General features: G+C 38.9%; 1 protein-coding gene across 2 annotated transcripts in view; it reads right to left on the bottom strand.

Annotated features, from left to right (window-relative positions):
- Positions 1–20,585, bottom strand: part of CTNNA2 (catenin alpha 2) — a 470,001-nt gene that overhangs the window by 107,566 nt on the left and 341,850 nt on the right. For both annotated transcript variants that reach the window (XM_083861796.1, XM_083861797.1), the window contains exon 8: positions 10,859–10,939. In XM_083861796.1, the coding sequence (XP_083717922.1) occupies positions 10,859–10,939 (81 nt within the window). The remainder of the gene's footprint in view (positions 1–10,858; positions 10,940–20,585) is intronic.

Below are 20,585 nucleotides of genomic sequence, written 5' to 3'. Positions count from 1 at the left end.
TGCCCCATGGACAGAGGTGATTGATATCTGATACTATCAATTATCATCCAGGCCTTTCAAAACGCCCTTACAGCAGCAAGATCAGGCTGGGTTTTGTCCCTGGGTTCATTTTTTTGCGGGGTTTTGTTGTCTTTTCTTTCATCTTCATTTCGCTTATACTTTGTTTTCTTCTCCTTTGCAGTCATTTCTACACAGTAAGAATTGGAAAGAAAACCTTTTGTACCAGGTTGCTTAATTACAAGTAGAACATAACATTAAAGATATTTCATAACACTTAGAAACAGAGTTACTGAATAAAATTAATGTCAATTAAGAAACAAATGTAATGTTGAAATCCCATTTGGCAATTAAACTCGATGTACTTTGCCACTGCTCATAAAGCCATTAGGAAGATGGAATTAGAGAAGTCTGTGGAAAAGGATTATGTTTTCCTCCACATTTATAGTGCTCCCTACCTCATGCTACTGCATTATTGATAATGAACACCAACATTTGAAGCTGTTGCTATGAATTCAAAGTTCTGTAAGTTTCTTTAGCTGATGTGACTATAGGTCGTTCTCAAGATGACACTACAGAACAGTGAAAGCTTCTTTATGTAAAACTATTATCAACAGAAATCTCTTAAAATACATTTCTTGTGGTTTTGTTTTTGTTTTTGTGTGTGTGTGTGTGTGTGTGTGTGGTTATTTTTTTTTTTTGGTCCATTTTGTAGGTATTTTTATTTATAATGTAAAAACATTATACACTTCCATTGAGCTTCTCTCACATTTACAGTGACTTTCATCAAAAAGATTTTTTAAAAACTCCATACTTATTCCTCTGCAGTGATTACAGAGGTAGGCATCTTCTAAACACAAAGATTTGTTGAAATATCTGAGGTTTTATGAGGGCTCATTATTTGAGGAATAATACAAAACTATGTGCAGTAATCTCTTCCAATGCAATACAGCTGTCACTGAGTTTTGCCTCCTAATTCTTCTCCAGGCACTTTGAAAAGCCAACCTGGTTTGCTGATGAATTCAGTTTAAAAATAATAATAATAATAATAGTGAAAAGATAAAACAAAGTCCCTATTTCAAAAAGCAAAAGCAGCCATGGTTGTTACACTGTGGCTTTTTAAAAAAAAAAAAAAAAAAAAAAAAAAATCCATCATGAGTATGATGTTTCAGATCAAAGTTTCCTTTATTGGATGAAAATGTTACACACTGCAGCCTTACCCAAACCTACCTGATCTGGGCACGGATTCCTGAAATACGGCACCATATGTGCATCAGTAAACATTATGTGTAGAGTAAATTAAACCAAGCCTTATAATTAGGCAGTAAGGAAATTACTGCAGACCTGAAAGAGTAAATCAGCAGTATTAAAGCACTCTCCATTTCCTCTGGAGCACTTCAGAGCACCATAAAAACCTCAATGTCATAGTGACAAACACCCAGAAGTGCATTTTGAGGGAGACAAAGACGTGGTCGTTCAAAGAAGTTCCTATCAAAACCCTTATTGATTGTAATTCAAATAACAGTGAATTTTCCCTAATTCTTTAGACAAGATTTCTGAAAATTTTACTCAAAGTTCTTTCCTGAAGTAAATACACCAGTTATTCTACCAAATTGGAGCAGACAAAAAGTGGAACTATTGATCAGGGGCTCACAGCTCTTTCAGACCACGCTGGTGACATTCAGAGTGTCCCTATTCCTGGGGCCATAAATTCAGTGGGAGCTGGAGGAGCAGAGGACTTCATCAAGTGGAGCATTGCTGTCTCTGCCTTCTAAGCCAGCATCACACCAAACTCCAGCCTAACATCTTTGTACAGGCTGCAAAACCTTGAAAACAACTACAAAATCTAGAAAAGAACTCCACACAATGCAGTGCACCCCTATTAAATGAATACAAGGGATTATTAACATGTAGCCCTGGCACAGAAATAAATCTGTATTAGCATTTCATGGACTGCTTTTGGGAAGGCAGCTTCCAGATTTCCATATTCAAGAGCACTGGAGTCACTGCAGGTGAAAATCAAACCTATTAAGCAACAAGGAAAAGGTGCAGAGTTTCTCACAAGCAAGAGCTGATGCTACAGGTGGCCTTAGGTTCAAAGAGGTTTAGATTAATTTGTGTCTGGCTCCCTTTAAAAAATGCCAGCATTTTGTCAAGATGTATTTTCATGCAACAGAACGGGGCAATCTCAGCAATAACACTGCACTTCCCCTTGGAAACAGCCAGAAACTCCTCTTTGGAAATACAGCACAGACTCCTGTGGATCATCTGTTTAAGTGTGACCCTGCTTCTACTCTGCCTTTGCAAAATAAATCTTAATAAACATTCCTGCAAGACTAAATTCTGAAGTTACAACTTGCTTGGATATTCTGCTACCTCTTCACACTTGTATGAAGTTTTGCATCTTCAGAACACTGCATCAACTCTTACAAACTCTCGCAGTGTTATGGGAGCTTGGAAGATCTGTGACCTTTTCGTTCTCTGTTTTCTTCTCCTATTTAAATTACACTTGGATTAAATTAATTCAATTAATTAATTAATTGAGTTTCTTCCCCTATTAAAATTTTATCTTGATTTTTTTTTAAAAAAGCACCTTTCAGGATTTATAACCTTACCCAATGCCCTCTTGTTTGCAACAAAGGGCACATCAGAGAAGGAGAACAACCTTTCCCAGCTGCCCCAGAAATGCCCCCATTGCTGCATTATTGATTGCTCCAGTGGGGAGCTGGAAAGGATTCCTCACTCAAACCTGCCTTTAGGGTGCCTAAATTAGAAACCAGTTTGTTCATGACTCCCTATGTACAAAGAACTTATACAAAACACATCCTTGAAACCCCAAGTCACCCTCCAGAGATGAACTCTCCAGTGACTGTAAGGGAGGCCAAATGAAAACTACTTTTCCATCACCACCTGATTTCTATAACTGACATCAGCTGGTGTGAATTTTCAGAGTTCTCCCTTTCTTCTGCCCTTGCCCCTCAGTATGAGTTTTTTATTTCTTTGGGTGTGCTCTTCATTGTCTTTGGGAAGCTGAAAGGGGCTTTTTCATTAATGTATATTAAGTTTGATTAGAATTGTGTTCACTGTTTTCCACTGAAGATTTTGTTTTGCTTATTGAACACTTATGCTTCCCTTGGGTTTATACCTTAATATTCAGATGCTGTGTACCTCCTAATGCTGGTGCAACACAGAATAAATACCTCAAGTGAGGCAACTTCACCTTCAGATGCAACTTTATTTTCTGAGCTTATTATTTAGATTATTCTTCTAAAACTGGACAGTCAGTCTTGCCTATCCTCACAGAGCACAGTAAAGAGAGGATAAACAAAAAAATTTAGTCAGTTAATAATGATTTAGAGCACGAAGATTCAATTTCTAGGTGCTACTGGCCTTCTCTACAGCATTTGCAAGTCATCTGGTCTGGGTATGAGACAGAAGCTTTGCTGCAATAAGATGATGGTAAGATTTCCTCTTTTAGAGGATGTCCTGTGTTTTCCTCAAAGGATTTACATTCTGTACAGAAGCAACCAATGCATATCCTTGAGGAGAGAGATTCAAGCCCACAGACTGAAAGCATTATATAAGTGTCTATCCAGAATATAATTGACATTGTATGGGTTAGCTGTGATAAAATCTGTTCCAACAGAACATGTTCTTTCAGTTTTAGGTGTCCCATCAGTCTAATTCCACGAGTTAATATTCATGTTTTTTTATTCTGAGAGTCCTTCTAGAGTCTACACCAGATTTTGGCAGGCTTCAAAGTGCTAAACTCTTTTTTTTTTACCCTAAATAACATTTATAAACAGCAATACAACTTAATCTACGTGCAGATGAGTGACACAAAGAGCAAATGGAGACACGCTGCTGCTCAAGGGCTGGAACACAGGGAGATGATAAATAAGCCCAAGTACATGCTGAAGCCTGGGATCTAGTTCAAACTGCTGTAACCCACATGAAACAAAGGACAGCAAGTCCTTACAGAGACCTATGAAGTTGCTAAAAAGTGAGTAAGATCGAGACATTGTCCCCAAGGTCTTTGTTTTACCAAATCTGCATGAATAAATTACAGGAGGTATTTGTCTCATCAAATTTTAAGCTTCTGCAAGCTTAAATTGCAGGCTAATACAGCTACTGAAATAATACTATCAAGGATTTAATGGTCATTGTGGGTGCCTTCCAATTCAGGATATTCTGTGGCTAAAAGATAATATAATAATGGAATAAAGGGAAGGATGTTAGAGAACATGGCTGATAACAGGCTGATGAAAATCATGCCCAGAGTCCACCAAGTGCCTCACAAAGGAATTTGCAAGAGCCCATCTTAGCACAGGAGAATGTAAATGACTGATCAAATATACATAAGGGTCATGTGAAAGGATGTACTTACTGCATTATACATAAAGAATTGATTAGAGGTATAAAACAAGGGCAAATATGACCTGGATTATTTAATTATTATTTTTTTTTTAAATTTGGCTTCTGCAGAGTGTGTGCCTGGTAGAAAGATACCACAGCACGGTCACTGTTAATATTAGTTCATGCCTAAATGGCCAAACCTGATCCTGAGTACCTCAAATCATGTTCCCATTCCTGGGACACTGATAGTGGCTGTTGGAAAAAGCAGACACTGAAAAGAAGCAATTAATATCCTAAGCCATCAGAAAGAGGGAAAACTCAGCCAAACCAATGCAGATATCTTGGAAAAACCTATCTTACAGTTTTCAGCTACAAAGGAATTCTGATTAAATCACCAGTAAGATGGACAAACCCCAGATACACCTGAAAGCTGTTTGTGGGAAATCATAAAGGAAAACAAGCTCCATGCCACTGTGGAAATCCCATTTTTTTAATGGGATTCATTTATTATTCATTTATTATGTGATTAAATAATAATAAATAAAATAAATAATAATAAAATAAATAATAATTAAAAATAATGAATTAAATTTATTATTTATTATGGGATTTTATGGGGTTTATTTATTAAGAGTAACCTGCTATGGTTATACAGCCCAATGTTACTGTAGTTGCAGATAGAAGAGGAGAACAGAACCATGCTCTGGGCTTGACTTTCTGGGCTGGTTTTCTGAGGGAATGATACTCATAACAGGAAATCTGCCCCCTTTTTTTTTTTAATATATTTTCAAACACATAATAATCAGTTGGCCAATTTTAAAAGTATCTGATAGAGAAAAAAGATCTTAAGGATGGGGAATAGCTGAAATTTGATGGAAAATTATCTGGTAGGAGAAAAGTGACCCAAATCAGTGTCCTATGGAGGGAAATTTGTTATGTGAAGTCAGAAGCTGCCTGGCCAGAGCACCCACACAGGTGCCAGCCCATTCCTCACTGCATTTCACCCGGAGGAACAAATGAGCCTCAGATGATGAGCAGGGAGTGAAAAAATTAGAGGAAACAGGAGAATCGAGGACCTGAGATTATTGCTGTGGAAAGCCCTAAATAGACAGTACAGTGCTAAAAAAAGAGCAAAATGTCATTAATTCAGGTGTTCACAGTTTTGGTTTTCACTCCTGTGTGCACACAATATGGATTCCTCAAAGGTTTGTTGGATGCTGTCTGGAAAAGACAATCTGAGAAGAGACCATTTTTGATAAAAAGAAGTGCTAGAGCAGAATGTTTTGCCTCAGACACTGGTATGAAGAATTCTTTTTTCCATATTCAAAATCACCATCTTAGCTACTACCTGGATGTAGCTACTAAGAGGATGTTGATGTTATTCTGCATTTTGTGGGACCTGTCCAAAAGGTTGAGCTGGATTTTACCCAACAACACACAAAGACCACAAAACTATAATCAGGTGGCAAAAAAAAAAGCATTTGATACTGCACACCCAAACTTAAGATTAATTTCTATTAATTTCTATTATCTCTATTGATTTCTATTTAGGCATCCATTCCATTAAAGTGAAAGCCCAGGATGTCAGGCTAAATGTTCAAAAGTATTTATCAAAATGCAACTGGAAATGCAGTTATTTCAGGACTTTCTACTCCACAATTCTTATTAATATATATGTTTTAATGAAGTTTTGTTGCTTAAAACTGTATGGAGAAGCAGAAATCCAACATTAGGAAAAAATACAGTATTTTTAAATTTTTGCTTTATTCTACTTTCAAGTGAAATGTGAAAATTTAAAACTTAGCAAAATGCTTTGAGACAAAGGAAAATCTCCTTGGCCATTGTAAAAATGAGGGGTTAATTTTTAGTATTTATTTATATGTAAATATTTGTATTTGCTATGTTAGGCTAAAAATAAATTAATAACTCTCAAAATGAAAACTGGAAACTACTGGAAAAAAATCCACACTAGACTTTTCAACACTCTCAGGTTTCTTTTTTTATAACTATTATATTCTTTAATTTTCAAAATTAAATTTCTGGGTAAATTTTGGAAGTTTTCCAGTTTTTAAGAAAAATTATAATTTTCTGTGGAAATTATTTGGTGCAGTATTTCTAAGCAGCTTTAGCAATAACATAAACCTCAGTCTGTAGGAGTTGGATGAATTCTCCTTAACAGCTGTATGTGACAGTATAATTTCCAGTATAAATTGGGGTGGTGAAAAAATATCTTATTTCTGTCCAATTCCTTCCACTTGGAGGCACAGGAAGCAAAAATGGGACAAAAAATGAAATAATGCAGGCAGGCTGCTGCAATGGTAGCACAGACGGGTGGCATTGAAGGCAAAACAAATGGTTTTGGTGATTCCACCTGGAGTGGAATGAAGCAGCTCAGCCATCAGCTGGACCAGGACAGGGGGGATGGCAGCAGGGCCTGGCAAGGGGGACAGCAGTGGTGGTGACAGCACAGAGCTCTGCTCACACAGCTCCAGGCTGTGCTGTGCCTCCAGTGCTGTGAACAAACCCTCTGGTGTTCCCTCCTGCTCCTCTCTCTCTGTCAATGTCACCCCAGAGCTGCAACACTTGAAATGCCCAGAATTTGAGACTACCTGTAGGATCTGAACTCTGGGGTTGGGGTGTCTCTTTCCTCGTATGGAGGAAAAACAAACTAAGAAAAGAATTACAGAATCACAGAATCATACAATGTGTAGGTTGGAAGAGACCTTCAAGATTACTGAGTCCAACCCAGCCTTAAACCTCAACTAGGTCATGGTATCAAGTGCCACATCCAGTTTCCTTTTAAACACATCCAGGGATGGTGACTCCACCAGCTGCCCGGGCAGACTATTCCAATTGGCATCAACCAGCACCTGCTGCTGGCCTGGCTTGCTGTACCACACAGGGAAAGATGTCTTAGTTTAGATTTTGAGTTTTGTCTTTTAGGCTTGCGTACCAGCTGGAAAAAAAGATCCCAAATCTTGCCACTTGGCACTTTTTATCAGATCCAGGGCTTTCTCCAGCTTGTTCAAAATGAAAGGCTGATTCAACCTGGAGAGGAGAAGGCTCCTAGATCTTCTAGAACCTTCCAGTGCCTAAAGGAGCTACATGAGAGCTGGACAGGGACTTTTGGAAAGGGCCTGGAGTGACAGGACAGCAGGAAGGGCTTTGCACTGACAGAGGGCAGGATCACAGAATCACAGACTCTTTAGGGTTGGAAAGGACCTCTGGAGACCATCCAGTTCAATACCCCTCTGCCAAGGCAGTGTCACCTGGAGCAGGTGACACAGGGATGTGTCCAGGTGGCTTTGGAATGTCTCCAGAGAGGCAGACTCCACTGCCTCCCTGGGCAGCTGTTCCAGGGCTCTGCCACCCTCAGCATAAAGTTCTTCCTCATGCTGAGGTGAAAGATCTTGTGTTCTAGTTCATGGCCATTAGTCCTTGTCCTGTCTCTGGGCACTACTGAAAGAAGCCTGGCACCATCCTGTGACCCCTGCCTTGGAAATATTTATATGGATTGATGAGATCCCTCCTATTCTCTTTTCCAAACTAAACAAGCCCAGCTTTTACAGTATCTCCTCATAAGGGGGATGCTCCAGACCCTTCATCATCTTTGTGGCCTCTGCTGGACGTTCTCCAGTAGCTCCTTGTTTAAAGTGTACCAAGGAGCCTGGGTTAGATTTTAGGAAGGAATCCTTCTCTGTGAGGGTGCTGAGCCCTGGCACAGGGTGCCCAGAGAAGCTGTGGCTGCCCCTGGATCCCTGGAAGTGTCCAAGGCCAGGTTGGACAGAGCTTGGAGCAACCTGGGATAGTGGAAGGTGTCCCTGCTCAGGGCAGGGTATTGGATAGAGATGGGTATTGGGTCCCTTCCAACCCAAATCACCCTGTGATTCCATGAAAATCCAGTAAGGAATGGCAGCAGTAAGCCACAGGCTGGTGAGATGTGTCTGCTTCCAAAAACTTGCTCAGTCTGACTTATGTTGATGTTCTTACTGGCAGTTTATAGTAAGACATATAATTAGATCTCCACAATCCTTTCCCAACTCCCAGGAGAGTTTCGATGATGAGTTTAAAAGATGTAATTCCATCAGAATAAGAAATATTGGAGTGACTGTGATTTGTGAGGCGGAATTTTAGCACCACATGTTCCATCCACAATCATTTCCCATGTCTGCATGTTATACAGATAATGAAATCAAATCTCTGAAATAAAGAGCTAAGTGACCTGGGGAGAAAATGAAAAACCAGTCTTGGATGGGTGATTTCTGAAGACTTGCAAGGGAGTCTAACTACCAATTGGAAAATAAAATAAAATCTGTCTATATCATCTATATCTATATTTTTCATCACCAAAATGTCTGTTGCAGGTTATCTAGTTTTATGGTGTTGACATTAAACTTCCAAAGTCTGAAAAGCAAGCTTTAAGAGGGATTCACTAAAAACAAAAGGCATGATGATACTCAAAGTTGGTTGTCTCTCCAATGATTTTGCCCAGAATAGAAAGACTGCAATAGTGGGACTCTATAACTCCACTGCAGCTCATTTCCTCTGGATCTTCTCTCCTCAGCCATTAAACCAAGCCCTCAGTGACACCCTCACATTCTGGAATTCAGCAGGGAGTGCCCAGGCATGTCTGGGCAGACACACACAGGTACAGGGCTGATTATATTCATGTGATGAAGCACAACATTGATTATGATTCTGAAAGATCATGATTTACAGTCAGAATGCACATTGTTGAAAGCAGACTCCATCTTCCTCTATGTTTGTGCAAAACCCAGCACAATTATGATTTAATCTTGATTAGTTTACAAGCAACTGCCACAACTTAATAAACATTATACCTACGTGATTAACTTCTATAAATATCAGAAACTGTATTAAAAGCCTCATCTCCAAGCAGGAAAATACAATATCTATGCTTCACTTTACCCACATCCAGAGTTCCAACCCCTCTGAGGCTGAACATTCCACGGGGGTGAACACACATGAGAAGCACACAGCTTATTAAGAAAGGTGCCATTTTTGTATCACGTTTCAGAGTAAATTTGGCTTTAGGGATGAGTAATTCAGGCAACTGCTGAGAGCCTCACACAGAACTAACTCATGTGTTAGTCTGCTACTTCCTTGAAGCAGTGAGAACAGAGGTGGGAGGAAACACATGGTCCCAGCTCCACTGCAGAGCCGAGGATCCCACAAATTTGGAGGTCAGAACGGCAGAGCTCCTTCTTGTGTCATTAGCTGAGCAGCAGATGTGACGCCAGGCTTTGCTCAGGAGACTCAGTGATTCATATTGTCTGTACGTCCACTGCAGTGGGGTTGGTATTTGGCAAAATAAGCTCTGAGAAAATGATCTTCAAACACGTCTGCTAAAGGTTAAGAGGGAAGAGCTGAAATGAGCTTCAGTTTTAGCAGTACAGAGCACTGATTTCAAAATGCCTACAGGGGCCACTCTTTCTGAAACTATTCTGCTGCAAATAGGTACCTGAAGATACATTTAAATCTTTACTTGGTTTGGCAATTTTCTGGATTTGGGATAATTTTCACAGAGGCCGGGTAGAATTATTATTATTATTATTGTTATTGTTATTATTATTATTTAACTTTTACAGAAAATGCAGAATTAAGATCACCTCAAAGGAAGAAAAAAGAGGTCAAAAGAGGCAATCTGTCCTGCCTTAACGTGAGGGTCTAAAGAGAAATCAAAAGATTTCTCCTTTTTGGTTGCCAATGTCCTTTCACTTCTTTTCCATATCAAGATTTTCGAATTAACCATTCTTTCTTATCACAAAACAAAATGATAAATGTAATAGAAAAAAAGCCAAAATTTATGGTTTAAAGTAGATTTTGCAATTATTCATAAAATCATAGGACATAAAATCATAGTTTGAGTTAGAAGGGGCTTTTAAAAGTCATCTGGTTGACTTCCCTGTGCCACGGGCAGGGCCATCCTCAATGAGATCAGGTTGCTCAAACCCATCCAATCTGGCCTTGAGTGTTTACAGGGATGGGGCATCCACCTCTCTGGCAAAATTGTCATTTATTATGACTTTCTGTATCTTCACAGGATCTCTATTTAATACAGTACCTCAGAAGTTCTCTTTGAACATACTATACTCTCATAATTCTCCTTTTTCATATTCTGCTCATCTTTCCTGTTACTGCAGTGAGAGTATTCACATAAAACACAAATAAGCACATATGCCAGTGTTTTTATGACTGGGGTTTTTGGGCTGCCAAGGCAAGGGAAGGTCTGGACAATCTGCCTCCCCTCCCACATGGAAAGACCATTGGGGGTTATGTTTGGAATGCATTTCCTTCTCCCTTTCCTTTTTTTTTTTTGTCTCAGGAAATGCTGCTATGTTGCTTAATGCCATGTGCAATGTAGGGCTGTATCTAAATGAGGACAGCAATTTTTTATACCTCCACATGTGGCAGAACCAGTCTGAAATCACAAAGCAATGATTTCCTTGGAAAATCAAGGAGCACTATCAAAAGCACAGCTCACCTGTCTCCGAAGGTCTCGTGTTTTCTTGGTCATCTTGTCAATGGCAATGTTCAGTGGGTCTCCCTTCTCCTTCCTTCCAGTCTGTTAAAAAACACAAAATTATAGAGTTAGAGAAAAGTCCTCCAGGTAATATAAACTTAAAAAAAAAAAAATATAGTAAGGATTCATCAAAGGAAATTTTTGCAGCTTTTTTGCCTGCTACCATCAAGTTGTTATTTCCAAAGTAATGTTTTTAATGTTTTTATGTGCAGGAGGCACAGAAGATTATTTTAAAACAATCCTAAAGTGATAAGAACAAAGATTAAGGTGACTCACCAGAGAGTTAAGAACTTTTTCACCAATAAATTATGTGCATATATTATAGCTAATACTCAAAAAAATCTGGCAAGACCTTTCACTATAAAATGATTATTAAGAGTTTCTAATCTCTATCCTGCCAAGCACTGGGAATGTTAAACATGATAATAAGCAGCAACACAGCTTGAGGACAGAAGGAAAATGGTCCCTACGCCTGTAACAGGACTCATATTGGCAGACATTAGGTTCAGTGTAAAGAAGAAATCCACTTAAAACAGTTTCCTGCAGGAAGTCTCAAAGCAAAACTCCTCACGAAGATTAAAAAGGGGGGAAAAAGCCTTTTGTGGCTCATAACCAATGGGGGGAAAATATGGTTTTTAGGTTGAACGGCACAAAAAGCATTAAGTGACTTTGTTGGCTGTATTACCTTTCTCTTAAAACTACTCTAAAGATTTGTCACATCTTGCGCGCATTGAACTCCGTTTGAAAGCTTTTCATCAAGAATCAAAATGATCTCCCATTCTTCCTGGCAGTACTCTTTCCTTCCCAAGGCTGTTTTCAAATGCTCCTATTTAGAATTGTTCCTTGCATATGATTAAGAGCGATTTTCTCTCTCCAGCTGAGCCTAACAGCACACACGTTTCTGGGAGCTATTGAGAAGTCACTTTTGGGGTGGGATGGGGATTAAAGACACCCTTTCAATGATATCCTCTCACACGTACAGCACAGTTATCAGCTCTACATTGGCAAGAGAGGCCTCTGTTCCAGTCTCTGCTTTAGGCATTCATTCCTGCCTGTAATTCTAATTATGACACGAGGCCAAAGCTTTTATGATCATTTAGAAATCTGTAAAACCCATCCCCTTTTTTCATTTAGAAATTCAAAGATAACAATATCAAGTGCCACCAGAATTTAATACAAAACATAAATTTACCTCTTAGCTTTCTAAAAAGGATCCATTACAAATTCTGGAGTTAATCACACAAATTGACACCAGAAAACAGAGAGGGAAAGCATTTGCCATCACACGAGAGGAGGCATCTGTGTCACCCACTGATATTTTTATCTCACTTTTCTTGTGTTCATCCTTTAACTGAGTTCTTCTGGTCCCCAGCTGAAGAACCACATCCCTTTAGCCTGAGCAGTGTCAGCACAGGCTTTTGGTTTTAAATGTCCCAAATTCAGTCCCTGGTATTTTGTTCAAGACAGCAGCTGCCATATGTGCACACAATGGAGCCTGTTTTTCAAGCTGAAATTTCACAATAAAGCTGAGACAGGAATGTTTGGTTCAGGAATCCTCTCCTGAGTGTTGGAATAGTACAGCAGGGACTGCCAGGTGAGCCAGTCTCAGCCAGGTTCTAGTTTGTTAGAATACAGAGTTATATTCTGAGAAAACTTAGAGAAACAGAAAATTACTCCAGCTGTGTCCTATGCAGTTGCTGAACCAAGTTTCCTTTGTGACATTCATGTTCTGGGATGCTTTATTTTCCCAGTCAAATAATTCAATTTATCTAATATTCTTTAAATTCTTCTCTTCCTTCTCATTGTTTAAGCTTTAATCTTTGGAACGATCCATGACCACAAAAGACATGTCAAGGTTTGTTTTTTTTTAAGGCAAAGACAACCTTTGTTTGGCACTTTTTCTTTCCTTATTTTTAATAAAATCAGGGAATAATTTGCTAAACAGGCCAAAATTCCAATGAGTACTAACACAACGTAAAAAATCAAAGAGCAAATACCAAGACACTAAAGACTACATAGGGATAGTATTTTACAGCTCTCAAAAAACACAAGTGGTTCACAATTCCCCTTCACTGATCTCATGCAGGGCAGAGATATTTTGTATTCACCACCAACATGGTGAGGTCAAGCAATTAATGCTTGGCCCCCACTTTGGGGGTCAGAAAGTTGTCCTTGAGCAGGAACTTGGGGAACCCTTCCAGGATAGTCAGATATGAGATACAGTGACACTAAATAAATTAAGCATTTGATAAACTTCACCATTTAGAGGAAAAGGCTCCTGGGCATTGGAAAAAAAAAAAAAAAAAAAAAAAAAAAAAAGTAGAAATTTTGAGATTGACTTCAAAGTTTGAAATTTAGGTTCCTAATCTGGGTGTTTTGTGTGTCTCTAGGGGGAAACTCTCACTGAGAGCAGGCCCATGGCAGCCTAAATCCTAAGTCTCCCTTCAAATTTATCTGGTAACTTTTTGACTCCAGTTTTAAATAGACAGTGTTTATATAAACAGTGGCCCTTAAGGTACATCCCACCGTGAAACATGAAACAACTGGGAACCCTTCTGTGACTCTTAGGACACACAACACAGACTGTCAATATCCATCTGGCCCATCCAAAGCAGAGCAAAGGCTGTTCCACATTGCTGTGTGCAACTGCCCAAATCGTGCCTCCACGCTGCCTGAGATGCTCAATGGGATGTGCTGGAGAACTAAACCAAAACAAGAGAGATCCAACTGAGCTCTCTCAATGGCAGTATTTTATTAACTCATACAAATATGGCTGAAATCTCCCATTCTGCACCATTTTTTTTTCACTTATTCAGGAATTTTAAGTGTCCTTCACCTGTTACTTATAAAATGGCTACTGCCTTTTAGTCTGTATACAAAGCAACTTCTTCATCAAATGATTTCAAAGAAATTTGTTTAGTAAATCACATTATTGAAAAATAACTGGCATGGCATGTGATGCTACATAGCTCCAGGCAGGTCTGTCAAACACCATCTGCTCTGTGCTGAAAATATAAGTTTATTAAAGTTTATTTATTTAAGTCCTTAAATACTCTTATTTTATTGTTGCTCTGTGATAAATTTTTGGCCTTCATTCCTAGAAGGGATGGAAAGGAATTTATTAGTTTCCTGAAAAAAAAATGAAAAAGCTTGGTATTGAGCCGTTCGCCATTTCTCTGTTAATCTTCCTCTGCAAAGGGAAGAAAGATACTTTGGGATGAAAAGGAAGTAAAAATTGCTGCTGGCATTGGGTTAAAAGGAGAAGGAGGAGAAATGCACAGAATTCCTTGAATGCCAAAATATCCGTATTCAAGTTCCTATGGACAGAATTACATCTATTCATGGTGTAATGAGGAGAACTTTGCACCAGGAGAATATATTAATCAAGTCCCTGATTTCTTGTGACCATTAAGAGCATTTGCATACTGCTCATACTTGAGATATTTTCAAACAATTTTCTCAGTCTGAGTTGCTTCCATTCTAATCTCCTCAGAGCTTTTTCCTGCCCATCTGATTTATTCTGAGTTCAGGATGAGCCAATTCCCACAGGCTGTGACCAGGGGCTGTGCTGGCTGCAGACTCCCCCAGCTCAGGGTGCTCCACTGCATTTCTGCCCCAAGGCTGCAGTTCCCTCCCTGGTCACTCAACGTCAGATCCAGCTTCTTGAATATAATATTCAAATTATTTTAAGCCTGATTTGCCACCTGACATGAGAAGTTGTGTGGTTTCTCAAGACATCCATGTCTGGAAAGTGGAAGAAATCAAAGTACTGAGGTGTTTTATTATTTCAGAAAATGCCTACAGTGTCAAGCAGTGTCAACAGTATTATCTGAACAACAAAGACAGAACACAGTCATTTATACTAAGCAAAATCTGAAAAGCCTTATAGGTAAAACTGCATGGTATTAAAGCTAGAACTTGTTTATACAGGGAACTTCAACTACATTTGGTTGGGAAATGAAATAAAACAAGAACAAAAAGCTCTTCAGGATGGTGAGACATTTCAGCATCTGCTGAATGCTAGAAAGATCTCTGCTAAGGTATTGCACTGGTTTTCCTTTTTACAAAGACTTTTTCTGCTCCTTTCTTTTTTCCTTTTTACAATTTAAGCTGTTAGAGTAAAATATTAAACTCTCCAAATATGTATCACAACTATTAAGGACATTTCCATGCCACGATTTGCTCATTACAGAACTCTTTGGATCAGCATGAGGTACTTAACAGGAGATTTTTCTAACCCTAGAGAATATCACAGAACCAGGACAAGGACAGTCAGGCCAATCAGCCCAGAGACTCGGTGCATTTTAGATGAGATATGGTCAACCTTGGAAGAAGATGCTCCAGACTGGAACTGTGTTGCTGGTTTTTAATAACTCCAGATACCACTAATGAGGAAATCACAGAGCTTGAATTTCAGCACATGAAACAGATGAAATTACTATTACCAAAATTATTGTTATAAAGACAGATGTTATTGTAATGAATACCCTTGTACTGAAAAGTTAGGATCACTTAGAGATGTCTGAGAAGCAAAGCCAATACTTTGAGCATGTTATTTAAAAAAAAAGCCAGATGAACAAGGCTGACAATGGTAACCTATAAAAGAATGGGATGGAGTGCCAAGAAATACACAAAAAGTGGGGCAACTACAGGCCTATAAAACAATGTCACAGACAAAACCCCAATGTGTATCACAACTAAAGGAGTGATTGTTAGAGAACACTGTTTTCCTTTAAAGTTCGTGATTTACAAGCTCAGGGTTTCAACTGAACCGTAACAATAGTATTAACAATAATCTATGTAAGGTGTTTTGGAACCACCATTTTCAGACACTGCTCTTTTTCCTCTGCTGCTTCAAATGTAAGCCAGAATATCTGGGAGAGCTCAATCTCCTAAAACATCAAGTGTTGCATGTCCAAGACACCCTCACTACTGTTTCAAGTAATTTAGCCTCCAGGAGACAGCTGGAAAGATTATCTATTGATCCAAAAGCTACCAAACCCTGATCTATTTTTATATTTTCATCATCCCCTAGGTAGAGGGCTCCATTATTTACAGGTTATTCAGAACTTCAATATCACAATGTTTTATTAAGGCGTAAATTGCTGCTCAAAAATATATCTGTCCTAATATTTTATTTTAAATGTTGAACATCACTCCTTTAAAACTATGCCAGTGTTCAATAGCCCTTTTAAAAGTGATGAAGAGAAGCTTAGTACTAAAAGGAAAAACATTTTGAACAACAGGCATCAGTGCTTGTAAGCAGAAATCTAGGTTTAAACATACCAATACATAGTCCCCTCCTGACAGAAGACAATTCATATTGGGTCAGGAAAAGGCTAAATAATATATTCCAGGAGAAGTAGAGACTAAATTTCACTGGAAGTTGAAAATTCTAGCAATTTTGTAGGGAGATGGGCCAGGAAAACAAGTTTAACAGAATCTGTATGGCCCTTCTAGAGATGAGCTGAAGAAGATTGCTTAAAATAATAAGTTTAAGAAAGACAGAATGATAAGTCTCTTGTGAGTTTGGAATGAACATGAATTACTGTTGTACTCAGTTCAGTGATTTTATTGTATTTTTTACTTGTGAAAAATATTTTGGTTTTAGGATTTATTCTAAGGAACTGCACTGGAGGTTCTGCAGTCACTCATTTTCCAGCTTCAATTTTGCTACAGAAACCCCTCCTGTGGAACTAAAATTTGTATGTTTCCACATCCTCTTAATAATTCATTTGTTTAGCCAGGTAAAAAAAAAAAAAAAAAAAAAAAAAAAAGAGTAAAAAAGAGTTACATACTAAGGTCTTTAGAGTTTTGTTTCGATGGTTGCAAAGGAGAAAGACTGAGTCACCACAGAGAAAGGAAAAGACAGAAATCATGGAATCACAGCGTGGTTCAGGTGGGAGGGAACATTAAAGCCCATCTCATCCCACTCCTGCCATGGGCAGGGACACTTTCCACTATCCCAGGGCGCTCCAAGCCCCATCCAACCTGGCCTTGGACACTTCCAGGGATCCAGGGGCAGCCACAGCTTCTCTGGGCACCCTGTGCCAGGGCCTCCTCACCCTCACAGGGAACAATTTCACCCTAATATCTGATCTAAACCTGCTCTCTGTCATTGTGAGGCCATTCCCCCTTGTCCTGTCACTCCATCATTTGTAAATATTCCCTCTCCCTGTTTCCTGCAGGTTCCTTCAGGCACTGGAAGGTCACCTCAAAGCTTTCACTTCTCCAGGCTGAACAATCCCAGCCTTTCCTCCCAGAGAGCTGCTCCATCCTGGTGCCTCCTCTGGACTTGCTCTTCTCTTCCTGGCTGGTTTTAGACTAAAAGGTGCATTAGGAGTCACAGGAATTAAATGCAGGACTTCCTGAGACATCTCAGCATTCCTTGAAAACATCCTTTTGGTATTTTCCAGCTCTCTCTTTTGGAGGAATAGAACTACCCAACGCTGTTTGGTTACAAGCAAAAATTTTTTTTTTTTTTTTTTTTTTTTTTTTTTTTTTTTTTTTTTGTCTCTTTAGGTATTTAAGAAAAAGGCTCCGTTTGATAATAACATTTGTAACACTGGCTTCCACACATCTCCCTCCTGTGCTGGGCCCCAGGGCTGGGGCAGCTCTGCAGGAGGGGTCTCACCTGAGGGGGGCAGAGGGGCAGAATTCCCATTTCCTGCTGCCCTCCCTGCTGTGGATGCAGAGAAATCCCATCTTGGTCAGGACGTGGCTGCTTTGTAACAAAACACTGAATTACAGCCCCTTCCCTTCCAAAGATGCTCAGTTCTAGGATGGCACTCACTAAATAATCTGCTCATAAATGTATGATACAGGCAATAACTTCTCCTTAAATGAAACAATTGCTCTCAGCAGGGTTTAATTACCCTGTGACCAGTGAGTCTATCTGGTTCCAGGGTAACATAAATAATTACAGCTATGGGGAATGCTGGGGAAGCCACATCCTTGCAATCTCAGATAGTAAATAAAGTCAATAAAATTAAAATGAACCATGAGCTGGACACAGTATCAGTACCTGAGGTGTGCAAATCTTATCCTTGGCCTGCATCCAAGCTAGTTTTATCTAGGTCCATACACAATTAAAACTAAGTATGTAATAAAATAAAGAAATAATAAAAACTGTACCCATTACTGGTTGAAGAAGATTCTCTTGTTATATTTTATGTATTTTTTTTTTTTTTTTTTTATGCAGGCTACATCACCACGATATCTGAATGCCTTCAAGTGGTGAATTGGTGAATTAAGTGGTTTGTTTAGTATCAGCCATGTGCTCTTTTAACCTCTCCAAAGTGGGAAAACTTGTATGTAGGGGAGTATTTTACTTTGGTTTGTTTCATTATTTCTCTTGGTTTTCCATAATTCAGTTTTGTAGACACTTCTTGTCTTTTGGCAATAACCAAAGATTTCCAGAAACTTCATCAGTGCAGCAGCTGGATTTGGAACACCAGTGAGGATTAGGGCTTGACCAAACTGGTTCCCAGGTGGCAGCTGCTTTTACTGATTAATATTTACCCATAATCATGCACTGGCATCTAAGCTTCTTAAAAAAAAAAAAAAAAAACAAAAAAAAAAAAAAAAAAAAAAAAAAACCAAAACTGACTAAAGAATTTTCATTTAAAATTATATTAGAGGCTGCATAAAATGGAGAACTTTTTCACTCTTGAGAATGGAAGCAGCAACATTTTGGGTTTGGTGATTTTTTATTTTTTTATTTTTCATTTGTAGAGGATACACTGAATAGTTCTGTATTTCTGTGTATTTTTGAACAAGGGTTTCCAAGGTCATGGTGGTGAGGACATATTCCTGCTTTTCTAGCCACTAACCAAGACTGGATTTTACAGCATTCTGAGGCACTGGAAATTCAGAAAAGGCATCTGGTGGGACCTTCCTAAGTGACAAAGCTTGTGTAACTTCCAAATCTCATTGATTTTATCACATAAAATATGTGATAAATTTATCACCCTCCTCTATTGTTTGGAGGGTGACTTTTGACAGGGAGGGTGAAAACCATGCAGCAATAAGAAATTCTTCCCCCTGGCAAGAATATCCTGCCATCACATAAGAGATGTGTCATTTAATTAAATTCAGATTATAATGTAACACACTCTGCCACTCCAGAAAGCAGTGACAGTGCTCGGGGTGGGACCATCCCATTTAATTTTACCATTCTGAAATACTGAAGCAAATCTAGTTATTTTAGCTCCTTCTATGTTCAATATATAGTGACAGGCGTTTTTAGAGCACCCATCTGTCTTGCATATTTATTTTAATACAGAGTACTTATCATCACAGGGGATTGCTTCTCTCCATTGACAGTGGAGGGGAGCTTGAAATAGTTGATGATTAATTCTTAAAAGAATTCTGAGTTACATTGAGATAAATTGCCTATTTAATAGCTGCAATGAGTGTCCAGCCCTCTTAAGGATCAGGGTGGAGATCCTGGAGAAATGTGTGATTTGCATGGTTTTCTTCCAGAGAATTAAAAGATTCTCTGGAAGAGAATTATAAGGGCATGTTTTTTTACAATCTTCTGCACAAGACATTCCTGACCTCCCAGGATGGGATATTCTGAGGTCCTGAAAATAAAATCCACCTTCTTCCCACTGTCTGAAAGAAATACACTTCATAATTTAGATTCAACATTGACTCTTAACACTTTCAGGTCCTTTCCAAGCTGGCAGCCTGTCAGAAGTGGGTCTCTCAGGGATCAGAATGGGACTCAACATTGTTTAATATTATCAAATAGGCAAAAGAGAAGTGGGCAGGCTGAAAAGGTCAAGAAAGAGGCCAGGAGGATGATCCAAGCACTGGGAATACCATGTGAGAAAGGCTGAGAGAACTGGGTCACAGAAACATCACAAGTCAATGAAGAAAACCCAAAAACGCTCTCCAGTTATATCTGTATTTCTCTAATCAGATAATAGACATATTATAACAACATCACCCTAATTTGGAGCTGAAGTTTGCTGATAACCATGGGCCTGATATTTGTGGGTCTGAGAGATTTTACCCTGCTGGCAGCTGCTAACTTTTTCCCAAGGGAAAATTTCTCAAGAAAGCTTCTTCTTAAAACAATCTTGGCAAACAACTCTCCTTTCTCAAAACAATCTTTTCAGCAGGTGGTGTTTTTCTGTTTCTCTGGTTTAACCAATGGCATTAGAGAGGTGTCAATCCTATTTACCAATCCTGTTAAGTCTGTATTGGAACACCTGATAAAAGGTAGTAAGAATTAGACAATAAAGCCTTTTTTTATGCTCTTTGCCTTCTGAAATATTTGGAGTCTTTCATCTTTCTTTTGTGTCCTACAACGACAGATAACAGGGGGAAACAAGGAAATGCAGCTGGAGGAGCCAAGACCTGAGAGAGGTTTTCTGATGTGTCCTGGACAAATCTCTGGGTGTGTGTGAAATGTGACTCTGTCACTGTGAATGCAGGGGATAGGAGTGTCAGCAATTCAAGTCTCACTTCCCATCCTCCTTTCTGTCCTGCTGTCCTTGATGTCTGTGAAGCTTCCCCTCATCCCTTCCTGTTGAAGGGGTACTTTTATAACAATGATATCAATAAATTTTTTTAGAATTCTCATCTGGCGGAATATTTGTTGTAGTTGAAGAACATCTTTTCCTTGGCAATGCCTACTCAGAAAACTCAAAGAGGAAAAAATCAGGGTTTTCATAGAAGG

The sequence above is a fragment of the Zosterops lateralis genome (genome assembly GCF_965231275.1).
Source record: "Zosterops lateralis genome assembly, chromosome: 5".
Classification (NCBI taxonomy): Eukaryota; Metazoa; Chordata; class Aves; order Passeriformes; family Zosteropidae; genus Zosterops; species Zosterops lateralis.
The sequence above is the reverse complement of the archived record's forward strand: the minus strand, read 5'-3'. Positions and strand labels throughout refer to the sequence as shown.